Source organism: Tenrec ecaudatus, chromosome 8, assembly GCF_050624435.1.
Source record: "Tenrec ecaudatus isolate mTenEca1 chromosome 8, mTenEca1.hap1, whole genome shotgun sequence".
Lineage (NCBI taxonomy): Eukaryota > Metazoa > Chordata > Mammalia > Afrosoricida > Tenrecidae > Tenrec > Tenrec ecaudatus.
In genome coordinates, this window is record NC_134537.1 from 116,230,483 (window position 1) to 116,257,548 (window position 27,066).

A 27,066-nucleotide genomic window follows, 5' to 3' on the forward strand; every position below is an offset into this window, starting at 1 on the left:
CCCTCCCCACTCCCCCTCCCTCAAGAACCCTTGATAATTTACAAATTAATATTATTTTGTCGTATCTTACACTGTCCAATGTCTCCCTTCACCCACTTTCCTGTTGTCCATCCCGATGGAGGAAGTTATATGTAGATCTTTGTAATCATTTCCCACTTTCTACCCCACCTTCCCTCCACCCTTCCTGTATCACCACTCTCAGCACTGCTCCTGAAGAGAACATCTCTCTTGGGTTTGCTGTGTTTCCAGTTCCTATATGTGCCCGTGTACATTCTCTGGTTTAGCCAGATTTGTAAGGTAGAATTGAGATCATGATAGTGGGGTGGGGTTGGGGATGACGCATTTAGGAATGAGAGGAAAGTTGTATGTTTCATTGTTGCTATACTTCACCCTGACTGGCTCGTCTCCTCCCCGCGACCCTTCAGTAAGGGGATGTCCAGTTGCCTACAGATGAACCTTGGGTCCCCAATCTGCACTCCCCCTCTTTCACAATGATTTGATTTTTTATTCTCTGACACCTGATCCCTTAGACACTTCGTGATCACACAGGCTAGTATGCTTCTTCCATGTGGGCTTTGTTGCTTCTCAACTAGATGGCTGCTTGTTTATCTTCAGGCCTTTAATATCCCAGACACTATATCTTTTGACAGCCAGCACCATCAGCTTTCTTCGCCACATTTACTTATGCACCCACTTTTTCTTCAGCAATCATGTTGGGAAGGTGAGCATCATGGAATGCCAGTTTAATAGAACAAAGTGCTCTTGCATTGAGGGAGTACTTGAGTGGAGGCCCAATGTCCATCTTCTACCTTAAAAAAATGAGGAGCTGACACCAAGGACTCAAGTAGAAAGCAAATGTTTTGAGAATGATGAGGGCAACAAATGTACAAATGTGCTTAACACAGTAGATATATGTATGGATTGTGATAGGAGTTGTATGAGCCCCCAATAAAATGATTTTTAAAAAGAATATCATTCATGAAGAAAGCAAAAGTCATTAAAATCATAAAAGAAAGAATTGTGATATATGTCATAAGAGAATTGTAAAATTACTCTTAAATATACACTAGCTAAACAAATAGAGGAAAGGATGAAGTCAAAGAATGGAATAGAAAATTTCAAAGGATAGCTCCAAAAATATAAAGTAAAATCTTATAATAAAATGTGTACAGATGCAGTTAGGAGACCCATCAGGAAGAACACACTCAGCACACCCAAAGAACTGAACATACAATTCCAGCCATACATTGTAATATTGAAAGATTCTGTGGACAAAATAGTGACTAATGCAAGAGACCTCAAAAGAAGATGGAAAGAATGTGGAGTCACAGGAACCAAAAGGAACTGGTCAGCATTTCACCATTTCAAGGGGAAGTTTATGAGCAAGATCTAATTGTGCTGAAGGGAGGCGTGCAAATTTCACTGAAAGCATTAGCCCGAAACAAGGCCCCCAGGATTGATGGAGCACCAATTAAAATGTTTCAACAAGCTGGTGAACCACTGGAAACACTTACTCATCTATGCCAGGAAATTTGGAAGACAGCTACTTGGCCAACTGATGGGAAGAGATGCATATATAGATAACAATTCAAAGAGAGATGACCCAACAGAGTGTCCAAAGTATAGAACAGCATTATTTATTAATATCACATGCCCGTCAATTTTGCTGAAGGTCTCCCAACAAATGCTGTCGCAGTACATTGACAGGGAACTTCAACAGGTTCAGGCTAGACTCAAGAAGAGGATGCAGATAAGCTGATGTTCGAGGGCCCTTAGCTGAAAGTAGAGAATACTAGAAATCTCTTTACATTTTTTTTAACTTCTCCAAGATATTCAACTGTGTGGATCATAACAAACTATGGATAACCTTGATCAGAATAGGAATTCCAGGACACTTCATTGTGCTCCTGTGGAACTTGTACATCCATTAAGGGGCAGTTGTGGGAACAGAACAAAGAAATACTGCATAGTTTAAATTGGGAAAGGTGTGGAATTGATTGTAGCCTATCACCATTCTTATTCAATCTGTAGGCTATAAAAATCAGCAGAGACTGGCTTAAATGAAGAAGAGTATGGCCTCAAGATTGGGGGGAGTTTATTAACAAACTGTGATAGGCAAATGAAACAACTTTGCTGGAAGTGAGAAATACTTGATGAAGCACTTTTTAGTAAAGATCATGGATTACAGTCTTCATTATGGATTACGACTCAGTGTAAAGAAGACCACAATCCTCACAACTGGACCAACAGGTAACATCAGGATAAATGGACAAACGCTTGAAATCATCAAGGATTTGTCTTCTTCAGTTGTTTCCACAATCAATGCTCAAAAGATAAGTTGCATTAAGTGAATCTGCTGCACAAGACCTCTTTAGAGTATTGAAAGGCAAGGATGCTTCTTTAAGGACTAAGGTGAGCCTGACCCAAAGCATGGTAATTTCAATTGCTTCATATACATGTGAATGTTGGACATTGAATAAAGGAGAGCAAAGAAGAATCTATGCATTTGAAGTGTGGTGCTGGAGACAATTTGTGAAAGTACCACAGACTTCTAAAGGCAAAATGATGTCTTGGAAGAAGTATGGTTAAAGTGCTTCTTTGAGGCAAGGATGGCAAGAGTGTATCTTACATACATGCTTTGCACATGTTGTCATGAGAGACCAGTCCTTAGAAAAGGTCACAAGGAAGCAATGAGTCAGCCATGGTGCAACATAGCACTGACTGAACACACAACGAGTTATTTAATGCTTCCTCTAGTTCTTTAATGCTTCCAGCCCCACCCCACACCCACTATCTTGACTCCAGTTCTACCTTACAAATCCGGCTAGAGCAGTGCATGTACACTGGTAAAGATAAGAGCAGTTGACACACAGAATTCAGGACAGATAAATATATCAGAAACCGTAATGGGAATAGTGATACCATGAGGGTAGGGGGAGAGAAGGGGGAAACCGACTACAATGATTGACTGATCTACATATAAACCACCTTCTTCTACAACCAGAGGGATGGACAACAGAAATGTGGGTTAAGGGAGACAGTGGACAGTTTAATATATAAAAATAATAATTTATAATTTATTAGGGGTTCACAAGGGTGGGAGGTAGGGAGGGAGGGGAAAAAAGAGGAGCACCTACTAAGGACTCAAGCAGAACGAAAATGTTTTCAAAATGATGATGGCAACATATGTACAAATGTGTTTGATACAATTGATATATGGATTGTTATCAGAGCTGTAAGAGCCCCCAATAAAATGGAAGACTTTAAAAAATAATTATGAAACTAAAAGTCAATTCAATTTACAATGAGCAATGTAATTGCTTCAAAAATGAGAATATTTTTATCCACTTGACAAGGCTATTTCCCCCCATGGACAATCTGCATGAGAAACCAAATCAAAATCAGTGAATTATTCATTTAATTAATGTATTAATTTACAATGAGACTAGCAATGAGATTTTGCCTCTCCGGGGCTAACCAGGGTCTGGTTAACAACTCTTTATAGCTGTATGTTAAAATACATTCATTCAGGTTGAGTCTTCTGAAAGATCTCTGCTCACTTCACGGAGTCTAACTTTCTAAAGACCACACTGCTCTTACATTTCTCTCCTAGCTCTGAAGGCAGACATACACATATTCTATATCTACACTTGTTGAGCAGTGTATAAAATAAAAAATATACACAAAGCATTTATTAAAAATAACTCATTCATTTTTATATAACCACAGACCCCAAAGGCAAAGTACATAAGAAATTGCTAATTTACAAAAGAAGAGAAAGATTTGTAACAGAGCCCAAGAAAATTATTCCAAATGCAATATAGTAAATGACTATTTTGGATGGTCATTTTTGTTTTGCTTTTTTTTAAAACATTTTTTTAGGGACTCAAACAACTCTTATCACAATTCATACATATACATACATCAATTGTATAAAGCACATCTGTACATTCTTTGCCCTAATCATTTTCAAAGCATTTACTCTCCACTTACGCCCTTGGCATCAAGTCCTCTTTTTTCCCCTCCTTCCCTGTTCCCCCCTCCCTCATGAGCCCCCAATTGGGGGTACAAGCCCCCTATAAAATGATATTAAAACAAGAACATTTCAAGATCTGTCTTGCTGTCTATAATAAAATTATATCTACGCTCCTTCAAGGGACGCCAATCAACCAAAATATTATTCAAATTTATGCACAAACCACAAAAACTAGTGATAAAGAAAGTGAAGAAGTCTATCAAGATCTTCAGTTTGAAAGTGATCAATGCAATCAAGATGCATTGATAAGTATTGGCATGCAGAAGTTGGAAACTAAGAAGAAGGAGTAGCACTTGGAAAATATCGTTTGTGTGGCAGAAATGAAGCTGGAGAACACAGGACAGGTTTTTTGAAGACCATCATAGCAAATGTGAATTTAAATAACACTGAAGGCAACTGTACACATGGCCTCCTCAAGATGAAATACACAGAAATCAAGTTGACTACTTCTGTCAGAAGACATGATGGAGAAGTACAATATTAGCAGCTAAAAGCAGGCCAGGGACTGATTGTGAAATGGACCATCAAGTACTTAAACATATGTTCAGGATGAAGCTGAACAAAACTGTGGAAGTCCACAGGACAGAAATACAACCTTAAGCCTCTCCTACCTGAATTTTAAGAACATCTCAAGAACAGACTTGCTACCTTGAACACTAATAACAAAGGTGTAATGAACTTTGGGAGCCATCAAAAACATCACTCATGAGGAAAGCAAAAGATCATTGTAAAGACAGGAAGAGAGAGATTAAAGTGAACCTTAAGGGGGACTCTAAAAGTTGCTCTCAATCATACAACTACTGAAGTAAGTGGAAGAAAGGATGAAGTATAGAACTGACTAGACTCTTAAAGGGCAGCTGGAAAAGACAAAGCTAATATTACAGTGTAATGTGCAAACATGTAGAGTGAAAACCAAGAAGGAAGAAGAGCGCACTCAACATAGCTTCAATTGCAAGAACTCTAGAAAAAATTCAACCCTCGAGTTGCAATATTGAAAAATTCTATGGGCCAAATATTGAATTATGCAGGAAGCGTCAAAGGAAGCTGGAAGAACACAGTCACTCTACCAAAAAGAACTGGTCAATATTCCACCACTTCAGGAGGTAGCAAATGAGCAAGAGCCAATGCTGTTGAAGGAAGAAGTACAAGCTGCATTGAAAGCATCAGGCAAAAATAAGACTCCTGGAATTGATGGGATAACCAGTTGAAATGTTTCAACCAGCTGATGAAGCGCTGGAAATAAGTACTCTTTTGTGCTAGGAAATTTGGAAGATGATCTCTTAACCAACTGACTGGAAGAGATCCGTATTTGTAACCATTCAAAGAAAGGTGACCCAATGGATTGCTCAAATTATCGAACAACATCTTTGATATCATCACATGCCAGTAAATGTTGCTGAAGATCACGCAACAAAAGTTGTGGAAGTTTATTGGCAGGCAGCCTGCCAGAGGTTCAGGCTGGATTCAGAAGAGTGTGTGAAAAAAGGGATCTGATTGCTATTGTCACAGATGGATCTTGGCTAAAAGCAGACAATACCAGAAATATATTTACTTGTGTTTATATTGACGATGCCAAGACCCTGATTGTGTGCATAATTACAACCCATAGATAGCCTAAAGAAGAATGGGAATCCCAGAACACTTCATTGGCACAACTTGTCTTGGACCAAAGGTAATGGGAACAGAACAAGGAAATGCAGATGACACAACCTTGTGTGCTAAAAGCGAGGGAGACAAGAAGCACTTGCTGAAGATCAAGGATTTCAGCCTTGAGTACGGATTACAACTCAGCGTAAAGAAGACCCAAATCCTCACCACTGAAGCAATAGGTAACATCACGCTAACTGAAGAAATATTTAATGTTGTCAAGGATTTTGTCATCTTTGATCCTCAGTAATACTCACGGAAGCAAATGAAGCATTGAGTAAAGCTCCTGAGCTAAAATTCTTTCAATTGTGGAAGAGCAAACGTGTCACTTTGAGGATTCAGGTGCGCCTGACCCAAGCAAAGTGTTTTCATTTACCTTATAAGTGACATGTTTTATAAAGAAAAATGAAGCTGCAGCATCATATTTGAATGGTCGTGCTGGTGAAAGGTACTGAAAGCAGCATGGGCATTCAAAAGCGCAAACACAGCTGTGTGGTCGGAGCATCCATAGAGTGAGTCTTTCCAACAAGGATGGAGAGACACTGTTCCACGTTCTTTGGACATGTTTCCATGAGAGACCAGTCCCTGGAAAAGGATATCATGCCTGGTAAATTATAAAGGAAACAAAAATGCGGAAGACTCAAGGAGAAGAATCAACACAGTGGCTGGGTGGCTTTGACAATTGGCTCCAACACAACAGTTGTGAGCTGAGCGCAGGTCCAGGAAGGATTTAGTTCTCTTGTACACAGGGCCACGAGGCACTGGAACCAACACAAGAGCATCAAACAACAATAGTGGGAATTTTGTGGGTCAAAGATGTGGCAGCCCACTTGGGCTGCTAGCCACAACATTGGCAATTCAAACCCACCAGCTGCTTTCTAGAAAAAAGATAAAATTGTTTTGTGCTGCAAAGATTTATACTATTGGAAATAAAGCATTGCTATGAGTCACAATCAGTTGACAGCAGTAGGTTCTGCTGTTGTTGCCGTTTGGGGGTGGGGTGTGATGCAATGTCTGTTGGAAGGACCAGTCACTCCTCAGGAGAAAGACGAGGCTTTCTGCTCTGCAAACAGTCACCCTCTCGGAAACCTGCAGAGGCAGCCAGGGTCACTGTGAGCAGGAGTTGCCTCCATAGTAGTGGGTTTGGAATTTTTAAATTACAATCCACCCACCCAAAATTATTTGCTATATAATAAGACTATAAATCAGTACCAACATATCTTTACAATAATGTTGCATGTGGAATAGAAATCTAAGATTTTGAACCTATGTTCTTTAATTATATTACTTAAAAAGATAAGGTTAATTCAGCTAAACTACATTTTTGGCTAGAGAGTCAGTAACATCTTTAATGATGTACATGATCTCTGACACACAAAGCATTGAACTTGGGAAACTCAAGGAATGAGCAAATGGAGTACTTGTATAGCGCCACCTACGGAGCCCTGGTCGCAGGGCTCTGATGACCCATTGGCTAACCAGCAGATCAGCATTTGAAATCAATAACTCAATGCTAACATAACACAAATTAATACCACATTTTGTTTACATGTAAAAATATGTAATAATATATGAAAATCTTAGTGAATGGAAACTAGAACCCCAGGTTAAACCAAAAGGAATAAAGTAGAAAATAATAGAACTTCAATTAAATATAACATTTTATTTCTAAAAAATTGACCTGTAGTCAACATGTTTAAATGTGTACAACTCTAAAAGCCAGCAGTATATTTGACTATACAGTTGCTATTATATTGTCCTGTTTTTCTTTTCTTTATGGCTGAAATACAATTTATTTAAAGAAGAAAATAATTATGTTCATTAACAGCAATTTTAATAGAGGCATACACGTTTCTTAAATCAACTGCAAAAGCACTATATAGAAATATTAATTTAAATGAAAGAAAAAGGATATTACTACTGTCAACTCTAACAAACAGAGAAAAGTTTAATTGGAAAAAACAAATCAGGAGCGATATGAATGTTAGGGTCTTCTTTGTATGTTTTGATTGCTGTATAAAGGAAATAGAGAGCTAAAAGTAAAAAGATGATTTTTCGGGTAAATATTTGAATCAATTATTATTGTATTGGTTATCTCAAGGTCATTTGGGGGAAGTTCCATTTATGGTAATAAGATGTTATTAAGTTTATTGTAATGATAGCTATTATATTTGAGTTCTTGATATAGGAAGGAATTAACAGAAACAGACTCAAAAATATCAGTTTGTAGTCTGCCTGGGATGTCTTCAGATCATGGAAAAATTACTCTTTGAAATAAAACTGATTTTTCAAATTTCAGATAGATGTCACTGTGGTAATTCAGATATGAGCTGTTTGGCGCCATAGTGTTTACTTTGTCTGGAAAATCACGTCACACATGTTGACTGACTCTGAAAGTGAAGGATGGGCAGTGTTCACCCCGGGCAGGGATAATAAAGAGGAAACAGGAGGAGCATCTTTCGGTGAAGACATGGTGAGCAGTTGAGAATATCAGTGATGAAAATTTAGTGCGGGCGCGGAGTAATTTCAAAACAGTTACGTGTAATGATCGATTCTAAAGTTGTCCACTCCTCTGCCTTGACGATCCTGTACTTCCTAAATCTTCAGTAAAGCTTCCCTCCGTCTCCAAGTGGAAGCAGGACTTCCTCAAAGGAAAGGAAAAGATAGCGTCACCGTTGCCAGAGCCTAGTGTTGTGGAGAGAAGGCAGCAGCAAAATATGTCAAAAGACTGAAGATATTTGAGTGAGGATATGTTGGAGATGAAAATTCCTCTGTGTTTTCATTAAATTATAGAAGAGTGGGCACGCAGACTGCCTTAGAACAACAAATTGATCTCAAATAATCTTATTTCAACAATAAAGATCAATCTGACCCCCAAGACTTGAAGATAGGGGAATATCAACTTGAGTATGGAATATTTTGATGGCATTGGAAATTATTCTAATGCCAAATTTGACCCAGAACTGAACCAACTGCTGAACAACTGAAATAATGATCAGAATCTATTTCTTCAAAATAAGCTGTAATAAGTCTCAAGGATATTCTGTAAGTTAACATATAAGAACAAATAATTTTGTCAAAATGCAGAATAAAATATTTTCTGTATTTGCTGTCAGCGTTTTCAATTAAAACATCAGCTAGGATGTGGGAATGTAAATATGGACAATGAAACTACTGTGTTAAGAAGAATACTTCACTAGCCACTCGTTTCAGAGATTCCCTCCCAGAGGTGATGGTTTAGGATATATCTACGTGGATACCCACTGAGATAATGGCGTATGGGGAGGGACGCCTTCTCTTTCTTCCTAGGAAGCTGGAGGATCCAACTCCTCATCAGCTCAAGGCCAATTCACAAGGCAGAAGTCAGACATTTTCCTTACCTCCCATCTTCCTTTACCCTGTTCTGCCAGCAAATGTGCCGTCCAAGCACTCTCTTTCTCTGCTGGACTCTGCAATCCACTGTAATGGCCACACAGAACTCAGACACAGTGCTTATGATCATGGGGATTTATTAAGGAAGTTAAAAAGCTACCACAAATCAGAATGAGAAAATAGGTATGGATGCAGTCCTCTTGTCCACAGCAGTGGCTCTTGTCACTCATGCTAACATCCATGTGTCCTGGGATAGTCCTTAGCCTTTCAGCCTCATGATCCCTTGGCCCTTGTCTTCTGTGCTCAGGAAACCCAATCACGGCTCGGCCTCAGGTCTTGCTGCTGCTGACTCTGGTGCTTCGGAGGTTTCTGTCAATTCAGCAAAGCATTTCTCGTAGGTTCCCCCGATAGTTCTTCTTTCTTGGTGATCTCAGGATTTCCTAATTTTGCTTCTGAAATGGTTTTCTTATACAGACAGGAATAGCAAAACTGACCAAGCCCCTTTGTCAGTATTTTACATAACCTAATTTCACAGTCCCACCAAGTCATTCGGTAGGAGCCATAAAGACATGGACAGATAGTCATCTTTAACCAATTTCACTTAACCATACCTACACCTACCACTATAATAGGCTAAGAACTGCCTTTTTGTGGTTTGTAATTAATATTTTGTGTCTCTGGTAATTTTCAATTAAAAAGATAAATTGTATATGTCGGTGGATATAAACTGGAGATTACTATCTTTTCTTTTAAGTTCTCATATACATGCAAAAGTTAGACAATGAATATGAAAAAACCAAGAAGATTTGATGCCTTTGAATTATGATATTAGCAAACAATTCTGAATATATTAGAAGAATGTTCCCAGAAATAAGAAGACTTCCTCTCGTTGCTCCTTTAGGGGGATTAGTCCCTGAAGACGCACATCATGCTTGATAGAGCAAAAAGATCAACGGAAAAGATCGACCCAGTGGCTGCAGCAATGGACTTGGACTGAAACATAGCAACACTTGCAAGATGGACAGTGTTTTGTTTTATTGTAAACAGAGTCCCTGTAAGTGGGAGCCAACTCTATGGTACCTGAGAACATAAACGGGAACTAAGTAGCCACGCCTGTTGTGCGGTGATTGCTTAGCTTCAAAATCTTCTCTTTTCCAAATAGGATCATTTTCAAACAGAAATTCCTACCATAAAGTCTTAAATTATTTTTATTAAAGATATTCGAGAAGTATATATAAAGTACCTATTCGATGTCTCAAAGGGAGTGGTCAGTCCTAGTTGTCGATGGGAAACCGTCTAGGGAAGTGCTACTCTGTCCAAAAGTTTGCTGTGACTGGGAACAGCTAGGACTGCAATGTGCTTGTGTGTTTTGAAGGCTAAGTACATTAATAGTAATTTGTTCACTTCACTACCAGTTAGTGACACTGGAATGATAGATGCCCTGAGTGCGTAGCCTTACGAATAGGAATTAATTTCTCACAAAACCAAGGCCTCAGTCAGGTCAATGTGTCCTGTGAGCTTCTTTTCTAGTCTCTGTGGGCTGTTGTGCACTGCGGGCTGTTGTAGACTGTGGGCTGTTGTGGACTGCGGGCTGTTGTGGAGTGCGGGCTGTTGTGGACTGTGAGCTGTTGTGGACTGTTGTGGACTGTGGACTGTTGTGGACTGTGGACTGTTGTGGACTGCGGGCTGTTGTGGAGTCCGGGCTGTTGTGGAGTGTGGACTGTGAGCTGTTGTGGACTGTTGTGGACTGCGGGCTGTTGTGGACTGCGGGCTGTTGTGGACTGCGGGCTGTTGTGGAGTGTGGGCTGTTGTGGACTGCGGGCTGTTGTGGACTGCGGGCTGTTGTGCACTGCGGGCTGTTGTGGACTGCGGGCTGTTGTGCACTGCGGGCTGTTGTGGACTGCGGGCTGTTGTGGACTGTGCACTGTTGTGGAGTGTGGACTGTTGTGGACTGTTGTAGACTGCAGGCTGTTGTGGACTGTGGACTGTTGTGGAGTGTGGACTGTTGTGGACTGTGAGCTGTTGTAGACTGTTGTAGACTGCGGGCTGTTGTGGACTGTGGACTGTTGTGGAGTGTGGACTGTTGTGGACTGTGAGCTGTTGTAGACTGTTGTAGACTGCGGGCTGTTGTGGACTGCGGGCTGTTGTGGAGTGTGGACTGTTGTGGACTGTTGTAGACTGCAGGCTGTTGTGGACTGTGGACTGTTGTGGAGTGTGGACTGTTGTGGACTGTGAGCTGTTGTAGACTGTTGTAGACTGCGGGCTGTTGTGGACTGCGGGCTGTTGTGGAGTGTGGACTGTTGTGGACTGTGAGCTGTTGTAGACTGTTGTAGACTGCGGGCTGTTGTGGACTGCGGGCTCTTGTGGACTGCAGACTGTGGTGTACTGCGGGCTGTTGTGCACTGCGGGCTGTTGTTCACTGAGGGTTGTTGTGGACTGTGGACTGTTGTGGAGTGCAGGCTGTTGTGGACTGCGGACTGTTGTGGACTGAGGGTTGTTGTGAACTGAGGGTTGTTGTGAACTGCAGGCTGTTGTGGACTGCGGGCTGTTGTGGACTGCAGACTGTTGTGGACTGAGGGTTGTTGTGAACTGCAGGCTGTTGTGGACTGCGGACAGCCCTTGGCATTCCTTTGTTTATAGACAACTGTCACATGACATTTGCTTTCCCTCTGTATGTTCTGCTCTTTTCATAAAACACCACTCAGAAATGATAAGGTTTAGAATCCACCCTATTATATTTACACCTTAAAAACATCTGCTCCAAACAGTGATATTTTACAGGTTCAAGAGTTACAACTGCAACATAAAATTTTAATGGAGACAATGCAACCGATAGCCACTCTCTGTGAGAAACATATGAATATATTGCCTATTATTTGGGGACGAAAATTGTTTCTGGGTGTAGGTGTGTGGTGGTTAATAGGATAAAATGAAAGCAAATCTAACAGGAGAGAGGTTAGCACAGAGGATATTTGTGAATAGAAGAGATGCACAATTTAAATAAAAACAGTTATGGATAATAAATGAGTCATGTGGATTTTCAGTCAGAAGCTATACATAACAATGATTCATATTCGAGTAGAGAGTCTTACCTGCATTTTAAAATGTCTAGGAAATAAAAACTTAGAGCTGCACTTTTGGCAGCAGGCTGCTTTTCACCTCACTGCATAACCCACCCAATTGTTATTGTCAGGCTTTAGGGACTTGCTTCAGCTGGAAGCACTTCTGTGGACAGCAGAATGCAACACGCCCGTGCCCCCCACCCACCCCCACACACCACCATTATCATCTTTGCAGTGTTTGCGTCTATTGCGGCAGTCATCGTTTCCAATCCATCTATCTGAAGGTCATCCTCTTTGGGGTTTTAATGTCCCTCTGTTTTGCTAGGCATGATGTCCTTCTTCGGGGACTGCTCCTTCCAGATAACATGTTCAAAGCACGGAGAGAAAGTAGTTCCCTCTACTGACTAATACCTGAAAGGTTGCTGAGATTCAAGTATTCTCGTTTAAAATGTAGCCAGCAAGATGGCAACGTGTTATAGGGATGCAACAGGGGTGGGGGATGGGGGGTGGGTGCTAAGGAGGGAACAGGGGCTTCGGGAGTAAATAATGAAGGGGGGGGTTAGAGTTGATGGCGATTGCACAACTCGTTTTAAAGGTGATCTAACTATGGGTGGGGGAATGCCCTAAGACAAACGTGGTGCCGATTGTACAATCTCCCTTAATAGGATTGAATGGTGGAACTATTCCTGCATGACATCTGAGCTGTGTGTATATAAAACTGTTGGAAGAAAAAAAAGAATTTGAGAGAAACTAGAATGAGAGTCCATGTGGCACTGCAGGAGTGGGTAAAACTTCTGGATTTAAGCCATACTGCTGAAAACATTTTCTGTGATCCGCCCAAGTACTAACAAGCTCACTGTGCGCTTCTAGGGAGGTTGGTCTTGAGATTCCTATTGTAGGACTGTACATCTTCAGAGATGCCACGGAGGGGAGGGCAGCTGTTACGCTTAGAACCTGCACTCAGGAGCTACTTTGATATGAAATAATAAAGGATGTCTCCCGTGTGGAAGAGCACATTTTCAGAACAGAATAGACAGCCAGGACTCCGTTCTCTGAAGAGGGTCATCAGAGATCGTGAATAATGATAAGGGACATATAGTGTCTCTCCACTCCATTTGCATTTCCTGCACATCATGGAATGAATCCCACATTTCACCTGTGAAAGAAACCGGGTTGGAGGTATATAGAATGGCTCCTTCTCATTGGCTCTGGGGAGAATTAGACTGTGAACATTAGCTGGGATTGGAATTCAACAGTGAAGTTGCTGACAATAGGATGACTTGCTTATTTTAAGCTGTATTTCATTTAAAATATATATTAGCGAGGCACATTATTGAAGAACATATCTATTGTGTAAATGGAGTAACATTGGATTTTTAGCAACAGTTTGTGGAATTACAAGCCTTAAATACCACACAACTGTCACAAATGAATGGCATCAAGTTAAGTTATGGAGTCATCATTTCTCAAGGATGCGCTAACTCCCAGCGAGGCTACCGGGATAAAAGATAAGTACATTTTGGTGTTAAACACAGAGATATGATGAAGAAGAGAGACATCAAATAAAAGGAGACATCAAAGCAGCCAAATTATATTGGAAAAATGTGAAAACTGAGCCAGTTACTGGAACAAAGATTGAATATTAACAGGTAGTATCTCCCCCTGGTACACATAAGTAACTTTCATTAGTGATAATGGAAACTTTGTGAGCATTCCAGAAGGAATATATTTCTGAGTAATGTACTTTGGGGAGAGACTGGAAGTAATAACTATAGCAGTATATGAAGGTGGAACTGTACACAAATAAAGATTAATTGAGAATGACATTTAGAAGTTGATCTAATGGAAGGCATACATTAAGAATTTATCTCCTTAGGGTCTTCACATGACTAGTTCTATCCAAGGAAACAAGCTGCTCATTACAAACCTCTTCCTTTCTCTCCCCTCATATGGTCCCCCATGGATTTGTGCTGTATATATAACAATATTAATATTAGAATCCCTGGTGGCAGAATGGGTTAGGCATTGAGTTGTTAGACTTGAAGTGGTTTGTTCAAATCCCCTACGAACTATATGGTAGAACAATAGGGCTTTCTGCCCCTGAAAATATTTACAACTATTGAAACCTTATGGGGCAATATTGCCCTGCCCTGGTAAGCACTGGACTTCTAACCACAAGGTCGGCTCTCGAAATTCCCCCAGGCACTCAGTAGGAAAAGGGTGAAGCTACCTGCTCCTTTAAGGACTTACAGTTTCAGAAACCTTATAAAAATAAGTTTGCTATGGCTTGGTATTGACTCAATGGCAGTATGTTTGGTTTGGTTTGGGTTCATTATGAGACTTTTACATGGATTCTTCATCACAAACAGGGGCCTTGAAGACAGACTGACCTAGCTGCCCATGTCTGCTCTCTCACTGACAGCAGTAAGCTTCAGTGTCTAATCTATAAATGGGTGAGTTATCAGATTAGAAGAAACAATAATATATCAAAATTCCATAGCATTCAGGAAATGTTCTCTAAATGGCCAATATTATAATCATCTTGTTACTGGGGGAGAATAGTCTGTATTTTGATCAATTGAATGCTTTGGAAAAAAACCAAAACTTATTTAAGATTGAGTTGAATCCTCAATAGAAAACAAATGAAGAAAAGCTTGCTATTTCAAATGACCATATGTTTTTCAAAAATTTGCTCTAAATTCACATCTCATTGAGCATGATCAAAGTTCAGAAAGACAGAAAAATGAACCAGATGTTGGTAGCTGGAACATTGAAGACCAGTTGTACACTTAGTGTTCAGTGACATGGTAGGCGTTCCTTAGCTTGACTCCAATACTCAAGATGGGATGACAATACAGGAGACAAATAGCTCTGACCAGCATTAAAGTTCAACACAGACATAGTTTGTCTTCAATGAAGTATACAGATGATTCGAACTGGCAGTCATTGTGCCTTTGAACTGAATATTCAGCATCCTTCTTGTCTCAAGAGACAAAGAGGCCCTTCCTTCCCTAACATGGAACGTTCAGATTACTATTCTACATATTTTACCATTTATTTACAATCTAGGATACCAAATGAATTGTTAATTGAATATCTAGGACGTATCTGTGGGATAAGGGTCGTTCTGAAATCAATAGGGCCTGGTGACAAAATCGCAGGTTCTATATGTTCAGCCTATCCTCAAGTGCTGAAAAATTGTAGGGACTGGGATAGGAAGTCATATCAAATTAAAACCAGGCCAAGTAATTCTAATTATTTCCAGTTATTTGCTTTAACTGAGTAATTCCTAAACCAAAAAAACTAAACCCACTGCTATCAATTTGGTTCTGATTCATAGTGACCCTCTGGGACAAAGTAGAACTTCCCTGTGGATTTTCAAGCTTATACAGAGCTTTGACTTTCTCCTGCAGAGTGACTGGTAGTCTTGAACTTGTGTTTTTTTTTTTTTTGGTTAACAGTCCAAAATATCATTGATGATGCACAAAGCCTCTTTAAAGCGTTGAAAAGCAAGGCTGCTAACTTTGAGGACTATAGTGCACCTGACCCAAGCTATGGATTTTCAGTCACCTAGTATGCATGCCAAAGTTGGCGATGTAATAAGGAAGACCAATGAAATCCCATGCATTTGAATTATGGGGCTGGTGAAGAATCTTGAAAGTACCACGGACTGCCAAAAGAACAAACAGATATGTTTTGTAAGAAGTACAGCCAGAATGCTCCTTGGAGATAAGGATGGTGAGACCTCATCTCATGTACTTGAACATGTCAGAAAAGACCAGTCCTTGGAGAAAGACATCATTCTTGGTAAAACAGAGGGTCAATGAAAAAGAGGAAGACCTTCAACAAGATGGATTGACCCAGTGGATTCAACAAGTGGCTCAAACTCAAGAACAATTGTGAGAATGACAAAGTGTTCTGTTCTGATGTTCATTGGGTTGTAGAAGTCCGAACTGGCACCTCACGACAACCAATACTTCTGCGGGTTTCCTTGGTGCACAAATGTTTAACACGATGAGTAGCTATCTGAAAGACAGCTGTTAGCGTGCTCAATGGCCTGAAGAGCTACTTCCAAAAATAATACACCGAAAGTCTTATAGGGTAAACCTCTCTCTCTCTCTCTCTCTCTCTCTCTCTCTCTCTCTCTCTCTCTCTCTCTCTCTCTCTCTCTCTCTCTCTCTCACACACACACACACACACACACATTTTGTAGGAGTTGGGAGGATCTACTCCATGGCAGATCTTCAATTACTTTATTTCTCCTTAAAAAACAAAACAAAGTTGTCAGTTTACTAATACCTAGGACTCTTATTAAAACGACTAGCTGAGACACTCTCCTTTTTTTCTTTCTCATGCACATTTTGATACTCAGCTGGGAGAGTCTGAGAGTGTCACTGACAAGTCTAATTTGTTCCATTTCTTCTTAGAGCGCTCTCATCGGCAATATTGAGGGCCCCTGTTTTGTCCTTCGGAGCCCAGATTCTTGTTTTATTAGTCTGACATTTTGTTCTGACCTCTGCCGACGGCTTCTGGCCCCTGGCCTACACACTCTTTAGTCTCTCCTTTTATTTATAACTTTTGCTCTTCTGTGCAGCTCAGACTAACTCGCTGATTGGCGATCTGGTCACACTTGCACGGCTCTATCTAATGTAAAATCTTATCTTATTCCCTAGCATCTCTCTTTTTTACCGTGGCATTTATTTGGCTTCTTGCATTTTCCTGTTGCTTTTAATCCTATACGGATTGTACATTTAAAATATCTGCAATGTGCCAGTGTGGAAGAGCAGTTCTAGTTCAAAGAGAACACTAGGAACCGTGTCTGATGTATTTGAAACACTTTATAATTTTACAGAGCATCTTTACACACAATACCTTACTTGATCCTCACAACAGCCCTGTGAGGTAGGTGTGAAGATGTCCACTGTACCAGGGAAGGAATAGAAACAAGGAGCTACAGATAGGCATACTGCTGGGAATTCTACTAGAACTTATGGAGATGAACTGAGGGATATATATTAAAATGCAAAGAAAGGAGAGCTATGAAAAATGTAGCCTTTTAATCAGTATTGAGGAATCTCGCACTTTTCTATTCTTTGTGTTGTTGTCAGTTTTTGTTTTCCTTTGTACATCATTGTTCCGTCCTTCACTATACAAGGTTCTAGGCTTTATATTGACTGTGTAAAATACAAAGAAATTTTTTGAATTAAAAAACCCCATATATTTCCATAATCCAGACATTTTGCTTGAAATGACCAGGTAATTTAGGAGGAAAAAAGATTTATTTTAGCTTCAATTTGTTAAATATATTATCCAAGCCCCATATCTGTATTTTTAGAGGTTGGAGGAAAATACTGTATAATTTGGAGAATAAGACATGAAGGTAAAATAAGTCAAAATAAACTTTCTTAATATTCTAAGGGATTAAATCTGTATCTCCTCTAAATAACTATTGTCTTATTCTTCACCCTGTATAGCTTTGCTGTGGTATAATACTCGTTTACTTGTTTATATTTTGATGGATGATTGGCTCTGTAAGACTGCAAATGATGTTTACCTTATTAGTTCCAGTAGGTCCACAATGGATATATCCTGATAAATGAATAAATCATTTTGTATGTAATTCCTATCCCCAATGTTGTAAATATAAAGAAACCATATACAATCAGTAACCATGAGGCTTCTCCTAAAACCAGTGTATTATTAGGCGAATAAATGGAAGAGGGCTCTTGGTCTATAATCTGGAACTGGTTGTAGCAGTCTGCCAGCCAGTTCATTGAAGGCATCCGGGGCAGGTGTACTGGGGGAAGGTGGTAGGGTTGGGGTACTGGAGTCAGAAAAGAGATGGACATGGGAGCAGAGGCCCAAATATCACCAAGGACCAGGAGAGGATGACATGCAGAGCCGAAAAGTACACAGGAACCAAGGTCACTTGGTGGAGTCAAAAAGGGATCTTGGAAGTCAGTTGTGCTGATGATTTGTCCAGAGATGAAGGGTCTTTTATTGAGATGGTAGCAGAAGGTGTCCTACCCAACCCATCTGATCTTAAAAGGGTCCTGCCCTAATATGATCAGAGGAGTTGTACTGCTCCTGATACATATATAAAAGAGGAAATTAATGATTATTTTTATTATATTTAAGTCATGATTCAAAATATTAAAATATTACATTTTACATTAAGATATTTAAAATCAATTAAAACGTGCAAATTTTTAATCTTTATTAAAATTTATATAGTTATATATAATTTTCACATATCTGAATCAATTGAAGATATAGTGATTCACTCATTATCATATGGAATATATCGGCAAAACCCTTTTGGAGTCATTTGGATTAAATTGCCTAATTTTAAAACATAGATAGTATTTGAGCTATTAATTTTTCTTTGAACAAATTTTCTATTAAAAGTAATCCCAGAAGATCATATATGAAGATATTTGATGTTGTATTGCTTGTTAAACCAAATCAAACTACACAGAAATCACCCAACTCTGTGCCTAAGGAATTGAATGGCTATAGAAACTACGATATAACTATATAATCAGAGATAATGTGTAACCACTGAACCATATGTACGAACTTGATATTATTGGCATAATACCAAGGGCAAAGCCAACCACACATAGAATCCTTCCTCTTTTTCAAACATTATAGAGTTTTCTAGAGGGAGGTGAACGCTATATACAAGTACACACAGAAATATATCTCTTGTTGCTCTTTCAAAGAGAGTATGTACACACACTCCAAAATATATTTAATAAAAAACATTTCTGAGCATATTTGGAAAAAATTGTTCAAAGTGACTTATGACCTCAGGTAGCAGAAGATAGTTTGAATTGTCAGCTGTCAAGTTGTTCTCTTATTTGCCAAACTTGAACAGCGTTAATGTTAAGAAACTCAGGAAAATTCTAAGAAAAGGAGGTGAAAGATAAAGAAGAAAATATAAAGATGGAGGGAGATGAACATGAAGATAAATAAGAGAATTACAAGAGGAGCCCAACTTAAAATAAACAAAACAAAATGAAGGTGATAAAGAGAAATGGCAATAAATGACCACAAACAAAAGTGACCACACCGAAGAATGAATAGACAAAGGAAGACATGCTAACATTCTCATTATCCTAATATGTTAATAATAGTCATCATTGTCATCACTGAATCATGGGAAAGCTCTCAGAGATGAATCACATTGTGCATAACATCCTTTGTTGTTCACCTTGGGGCAAACACACATATGCCATAGCTTCTGAGCACATCCCTAACAGCTTGTAGTTCCAAAAATTATCTTAATTGTCAAAGTGCCAAAGCAGGAAAGGAATAGTGTATTTTTTAAGACTATGATTAGGATTAAAAGTAGTAACTTTTTAGACAGGAAATTTTTATCCTAAATGTCTACCTACAAGGTACCCCTTCGAGGTAAAGATGTTGGCCACTGGGCTGATGTGTGAATCGCTTCTAGAGAGAAAACAAATGAGGGACCTTTGACGGTCATTATTTTTATAATCCTTCCATTGTGTTGGTGTAGATTTGATATAGGCACACAATTAACTGATGGAAATTCAAACTGAAGAAATCTCGTGTCACAATTTCTAAAGCGCAATTTACAGGCTACCTACGTCACAACATCATAATGAGAAATTTCTAGCAAAATTCTGAACCTCTAGGACAGAAAATACCAATTTTTCAAGTTTATAATTACACAAAACAAAATGATATTCAGCCATGAAGACACTAATCTGGAAGGAGGGAAGCCAACTAGCCAGATTCCTATATCTGAGGTTTTAGTTACCTCAGTTAGTTGGTAAAATTGTTTCAGTTCATAAGCTTGCTTTTTCTTCAGTGGATTGGAATTGACTTGAAAATTGTACAGTAATCTATGTGAACTTTTACAAAATAGTGTTCATTGCTGAGACAAAATACAACTGGGTAAAGAGGTTCAATGCATATAATTTAATCTGTTTTACTCCAAGTCATATGTTTTATCTTGGAGAAAACTGTGGCTTGATTCCATACACACTCCACTGATGGACGCTAGTGTTTCCCACACTCGCCTCCTGTTCAGGCCCTTTTAGCCAACACAGATTCCATGCCGTCCTATCAGAGCCCGCGGACGTGCAGAAAGTGAGAGCGATGAACTTACTTTGCGTGCTTCCACTTCCTTTTTCTCCTTTCTGGCCTTTACGTCCAGGAAACCCTTGGGAAAGAAGCAATGGCATATTTACTACAGGTTAACTTAAACTGGGGGACGCCTGGTGGCTGAGTGGTTACAAGTTGGCGGAGAATCTCAAAGTGAGCTTACGAAGCCAGCCGCCCCCGCTCCTTGGGAAGATGGAGTTGTAAAGAGTTTCATGCTCTGAAACTCACAGGAGCAGCTTTACCTTGGGCCACTACGAGTTGGAATCCATTGAGTTTGGTGTTTGGTTTGATGGCATCGTGGTTATGCTTTGGATCGCTAACCACAAGCAGTCCCAAACCATCAGCCCACTGCTCAGGAAGATGAGGAGTCATTTTACCTTCTCCGAAACTCACACGGGGAATTCGACTGCTCCCTACAGGGCTGCTGAGTGAGAATCAGCTCAGCGGTTATGTGTTCTTGAGTGGTGGAATGTAACATCGGACAAATAGGATGCTTGTTTTACAAGGAATCAGAGGTTCAGGAGATAAAGTATCCCTTCATGACAATCTACAGTTTTAGACATACAGTCATCATGTTGCTGATGGTGACAGCTATCATGTTATAAGCCTGAATGGTGCCTTTGAGATGCATTGTCACAAATAATCTACAAGGCTGTTAGCCTTTGTCATTGAGATCCACTTCCCTCCCTCCCACGGTGGCCCTGTAGGATAGAGCAGAAGTGCCCATGTGGCTTTTCAGGGCTGTCTCTCTCTGTGGAAGCTGACTTGTTTCTCTTTCTCCCATGGAGTCCGGGTTGGTTCAAACTGCTGTGGTTAATCACTGCAATTCCAGAGCTCCTGTTTCCTCAATCTGACACGCTCCCCCCCACTTTTTTCTCAGCAGCTTCTCTCTCTTTTCTCCTTTGCCCTTTCACCCTCATGCAAAGGATACTTGTCTCTCCTGAAAAAATAAAGAAGTGAAAGACAACAAAGAACAACAATCAACTTTCTGCTCCTTTCCCTGGGAGGACCCCTCAGGGGCTGGCTCCCCTCCCACATAACGTCTGATCTCAGCACACTCCAGTTGGGTTCCTCTCTCCCACAGAAGCAGCGGTCAGCAAAGGCAACATCTCCACGTTAACAGATGCAATGAACTTTTGGAAGACTATTTTTCTTGACTATCCTTCATAACTCCCCCTGCCTTTGGCATTTTTCAGACCACATGACTCTCACACTCTTCCATCTGCAACTTTGTTCCTCCTACTCAGCCCCCACTGGAAGATGACTTTCAGCTTTATCAGAGACTCCTCTTTCCACCTTCTGCTCAGCCTCTACCCATGAAGCGTTATTAAAATCGCAATTTCTATGATCATAGTTACAGCTTGGTCTCCTACCACTGGGCCTCTCTGTAAATAACAGTCCCATATTTTAAGCTCTGCAGGCATCTCTGACACAGAAGTTATTTGAAATGTTTCCTGAATACATAGGTGCATAATTTTATGATCTATGGTTTTAACTACTTTTTAAAAGTCTATAACCCGACATGGGGGTTGACTCCAAGAATGTAACCTAACGAAGCACATTATTTACATGCTGGAAGGTGTCTTTTGCTTAACAGGTTCCTATGTAGAGTTCTCTAGTAATTTTGAAAACACGTGAACTATTATTTCAAACAAATACGTGAATGTGTCTGAGGCACACATTTAAAATGATTGATTCTCAGAGATCTGCTAAGCACAGAGAAAGGAAGAAGCTTTCCTTTCCTCATATTTGATTATTCTGTCCGCTAAGGATGATGATGTCTTATCTCGCATTTTTTTACACTGCACTTCGTATCTTGAGTGTATGAAGGGGTTTCCCAAAGCTTGTGGACAAAGGAAATGAAAATATCGTCGAATAGTGGTCTTTCAACCTGTAGAAGGAGGAGGGTCGTGAAGTGGGGGAGCAGGAGGAAGACAGTAGGGCTGCTCTGACATGACCGTTTGACTTTGGAATGGGATACTACTTGCAATAACACTTCTAATCGTATCACTTGTTTGGAAGTGGGTCTCTATTATTCCTTGTTTCAATCTGTCGAATACCTAAAGAAGTACTAGGCACTGCCGCTTGAGCTGATTCTTCCAAACGTGAGTCGTTTGATAAAGTCGTGATAGAATCCTAAGGATTGATTGGCTCTGCACTTGTTATTCCTTTTGCGGGTCTTCTCTTTCTTTTCCTTACTTCCCCCAATATGTGGCTTTCAAATAGAGTCCCCTAGTCTCTGCACTCTTGTACAGAATGCACATCGCTCTGCTCTTCACTGACCTACTGAATCAGAAACGCTGTAGGGCCCTGTAAGCCACTTTAACAAGTTCTTTCTGTGATGCTTATGTCAGATAAAGTTTATGAGAAGATCAAAGAAACCTATGTGCTCTTTAGCACCACCATCGGAACACACAGCCAGAACCAAAGTCAGAACACACCGCCATTGAAGGATTGCAACTCACAGTGACCCTTTAGCACAGATCAGAACTGCTCCTTCAGCTGCCCGGGACTACGAAACGCTGCAGGAGGGGACCGCCTCGTGACTCTCCTGGTGAGTGGCTGGTGGTTTGGAACTTCTGACCTTGTTTTAGCAGCCACCACATCCTCTTTAGTCTGTTGGCCTCCATTCTAGTCCCATATCATTTCAGCCAACTTCTTTTTTTTCCTTCTTCATTTTAACCAACTCCACAACTAGTTGTTTTAGCAATTACCATATTTTATTGTGCTTAATTGTTTTTGCATTTTTCTTTACTTGCTTCTTATGTATTTATGTCCAGCACACACTGAAACCTCACTGAAATTTTGTTGAAAGCGTGAAGTAATCAGTGAATGTTTCCCAAGTACTCGGGGTACTGAGTATCTATTAACATCTAGGCTTTATTTTGGAGCCCCAGTGGCGTAGTGGTTATGAGTTGGGCCTCGATCCGCAAGGTATGATGTTCAAAATCACCAGCCACCCCATGGGAGAAATCTGAGCTTTATATTCCTGCAAACCAGTGGTTCTCGACCTTCCTAATGCCGCCGACCCTTTCATACAGTTCCTCATGTTGTGGTGACCCCCAACCATCAAATTATTTTCGATGCCACTTCATAACTGTAATTTTGCTACTGTTATGAATTATAATGTAAATATCTGATATGCAGGATGTATTTTCATCGTCACAATTGAACATAATTAAACATAATTAAAGCATAGTTATTAATCACAAGATATGTAATTATATATTGCCAAATATTTATGTGTTTTCTGATGGTCTTAGGCAACCCCTGTGAAAGGGTCGTTTGACCCCCAAAGGGCTTGGAAGCTCACAGGGGCAGTTCTCCTCTGTCCGATACGGTAGCTATGTGTACCATCAACTAGAAGGCAGTGAGTTTGGTTATTGTTGTTGACACCCCTACTCCCCAGAGGCTTTACCTAGTACAAAGAAATATAGAATATGCATGGACTGCAGCTAATAGAAAGTATGCAATGTGGCATGGACTATTCTTAACATTTTAACTTGCTAACTTAGAGTATGGAAAAATATTTTTTGTGCCTTTATAGAATTATTTTGAGTTATCTTAGAATCTACAAATAGGCTTTACCAATGTGTTATATTCAAGTTTTAAACCTATTTTCAACACATTTATCTACTGGAGACAATTAGAGTATACAGAAAATCCTGCAATTCCTAAGTGATATAAATACTTTAAAACAAACAAAACAAATGAATATTTCCCATGTTACCAAATGGACCTAGAAAACTTTAGAGATAGTTGATGCATAATATGCCACGCAGGTCATCAGGGATCAGGTAGGGAAGGATTATAGGTCACACATTAGGCCTAAAGGAATCCTGGTGGTGCAGAGGCTGAGCACTGGGCTACAAACCAAAAAATGACAGTTTCAATCACCACCATTTCCTTGGGAGAAGATGTAGCAGTCTGCCTCTGTGAAGGTTACAGTCTCAGAAACCTTATGCTGCAGTTCAGCTTTCTCCTGTTGGAGGACTATGCATCTGAATGGACTCCTTAGCGATGGGTTTGGGTTTTTAGATGTTTGGCTAAGAAGCAATTCAGTTACAGTTCTAGACTGCTAACTGAAAGATTGAAGATGAAAGTCCACCTAGAGATCCCTCAGAAAGGTTTCATGGTCTCCGACTTAAAATCAGCTACCGACGTCTATGAAATACAATGCCACGTTGATACCCATGAGTGGAAATCCACCGAGTAGCAACTGGTTGTTATTTTCAGCAAGCTGATTCTTATTCTAAACCTTGTTATCATTGACAAAACCTAGGAACAAGAACGTCCTAATTTCTTGGTAGAAATTTGCTTTGAAATTAGGATACAGTTTTTCCATCATCTGTGAAACTTACTAGGGAAAGTTGACAGTTTAAGGTTACATGATTGGCATGTTATTGTTAGTTGTCATTGGGTCAATTCCAATTTATGGCTGCCCTGAGGGAGAGTAGACCCTCTCTATAGGATTTTTATGACAATGGACTTTCAAAAGCAGATTTCCTGGCTTGCTTTTGTAGAAGCTTCTGGATGAGTTTGAACCATTAACCTTTCAGCTAAAAGTAGAGTATTTAACTTGCCATCCAGGTAGAAATGACATACTTAATATGCAAATTAGAGAGTTCTCAAAAGGTTTGGTTAATGCTCACTCATATACTAACATATTCAAGTTAATTTTCATTGGATAGTATTTCAGATTAATCTGTATTTTGTTACAATAACAACAAATTTGGACTAAAGAATATTTATACTGCTTTTGTTTTTCTTTGCCAATATTTCTCCTTCCTTAGTTGCAAGATAGATACCAAGTCCCTGTTCCTTTACTGCTGTTTAAAATTTATACATCTTCACTCTCTTAATTTTTAGTCTGTTTTCCATTGAGAACTAAAACTTTCCTCAGGTGATCAGAAATTAGTTTAAAAAATGTTTCAGAACATAAAATAAGTTGCATCGTGAGCATTACTACTTATACTATGATTATATCTTCAAATAATTTGAAAAAAAAGCATGATCTGACTTATATCATATATACTTTAAATAGAAAATATGAATTATAATAATACCTGGGCTCCCTATCTTCCCGGGTGGTCCTGGAGCTCCTCTACTTCCAAATGAGCCAATTGATCCCCGATCACCTTTAAGACCTCGAGGACCTATATGGTTAAAGAGAAATGAAAAATAATTAATTTTTCTAATATTTGGCATATAATAAAATAATCTATGTCTTCATGAGATTATATAAAGAACAGTTCTTCCTAAAAGTCTATGTGTGCCACTGATAGATTATATAAGAACTAAGAATAAATATTTATGCATTTACTATCTTATAGATATTCAGTAAATAACACATTATTAGTAATAATAAGAAAACATTGGGGGGATATGGTATTTTTTTACAGAAAGTGTAATAAATAAACTAATAAAAATTTTTCAAATGATGAGATTTTGCTGTGGTTGAAATTTATAACCTAACAGTTGAAATTCTAAGATTTGTCCCAGAGAAAGAAAAACTCAAGCAATGTGAAATATTAAAATATACTTTATAGAAATGATCAATGGACTTTGTTAAGGCATAAATAATTATCTTCCATGGATTTATTTTTAAATATTTATATATTCCATTGGTATCCCTTGTTCAGATGATTGACTCTTTGTCTATGTATAGGTTCCACATGAACACAATTAAAAGTTCTAGAATTCCCATTCTTCCCAAGATTCAGAAGCAAGAAAGAAACATGTTGCAGTTGTATCCTTTCACCATGCTTATTTAGTCTGTATGCTGAGCAACTCATTTGAGAAAGTGGACAATTTGAAGAAGACTGTGGTTTCAGTATTGGAGGGAGACACATTAACAACCGTGGCTGCTGGAAGTGCAGAGAATTTGAAGCGCTTACTGATGAAATCAAAGACCACAGCCTTTGGTGTGAATTACAACTCAATGTAAGGAAACAAGGTCCTCATTTCTGAACCAATAAGCAACATCATGATAGAGCAAATGTCCATGGAAGCAACAGCTGAGAGTCCAAACGAGATATTGCATTGGGAAAATTTGCTGATAGGAACCTGTTAAAGTTGTTTTTTTTTAAGCAGAAATGTCACCCAAACCAGCCAGGGTGTTCTCATTTGTCTCACATGCTGTGAAAGCTTCATAATCATAAGGATCATGGGAAAAGAATTAGCCCATTTATATCGTGGTATTGGCAACTAATATTAGATATCCCATGTACTGCCAGAAGAACAAATCTCTCTTGGAAGATATTCTGTCAGAATCTTCCTTAGAAGCCAATGCAGTAAGACTTCATCCCACATGCTTTGGGTTTCTTACCAAAAGGAACCGATGCTTGAGAAGGCTATAGTGCTTGGTAAAAGGAAGGATCAGTGAAAAAGAAACCCTCAGTGAGATAGCTAGGTGACTGGCTTCAAGAATTGGCCAAAGCAGGACAAGGGTTGTGGGGATGGACGGGCCTAGAGAGTGCTTCATGCTGTTATACATGTGGTCACTATGAGTTGGCAATAACGCAGGAACACCTAACACTTTTATCCCAGACAAGGAAGATTAGTACATATACCACAAACTAAATATCCTTTTGTGAACATGCTATGTCATATATCCATACAGGGTTTTATATGTTTAAATAAAAATAACCTTTTTAATGCACATCTCTTTGGTGAAAAATATATTTAAAAGCAAATGCTCTATTTCTTTTTAATTTTATGAATAAATCATTTTATTGGGGGCTCTTACAGGTCTTATGACAATCCATATACCGATTGTATCAAACACATTTGTACATGTGTTACTATCATCAT

The 27,066-nt window shown here is 39.4% G+C and overlaps 1 protein-coding gene across 2 annotated transcripts in view; it reads right to left on the reverse strand.

Moving 5' to 3' along the window:
• MSR1 (macrophage scavenger receptor 1) overlaps window positions 1-27,066 on the reverse strand; it is a 79,360-nt gene that overhangs the window by 21,129 nt on the left and 31,165 nt on the right. The window contains exons 7-9 of one of the 2 annotated variants that reach the window (XM_075556760.1): window positions 25,320-25,409; window positions 20,258-20,311; window positions 16,926-18,204 (exon numbers count right to left, since the gene is read on the reverse strand). In XM_075556760.1, the coding sequence (XP_075412875.1) occupies window positions 18,185-18,204; window positions 20,258-20,311; window positions 25,320-25,409 (164 nt within the window). In that variant the 3' untranslated portion in view covers window positions 16,926-18,184. Of the gene's footprint in view, window positions 1-16,925; window positions 18,205-20,257; window positions 20,312-25,319; window positions 25,410-27,066 lie in introns of those variants that run through there. The other variant, XM_075556759.1, reaches the window with a different exon arrangement.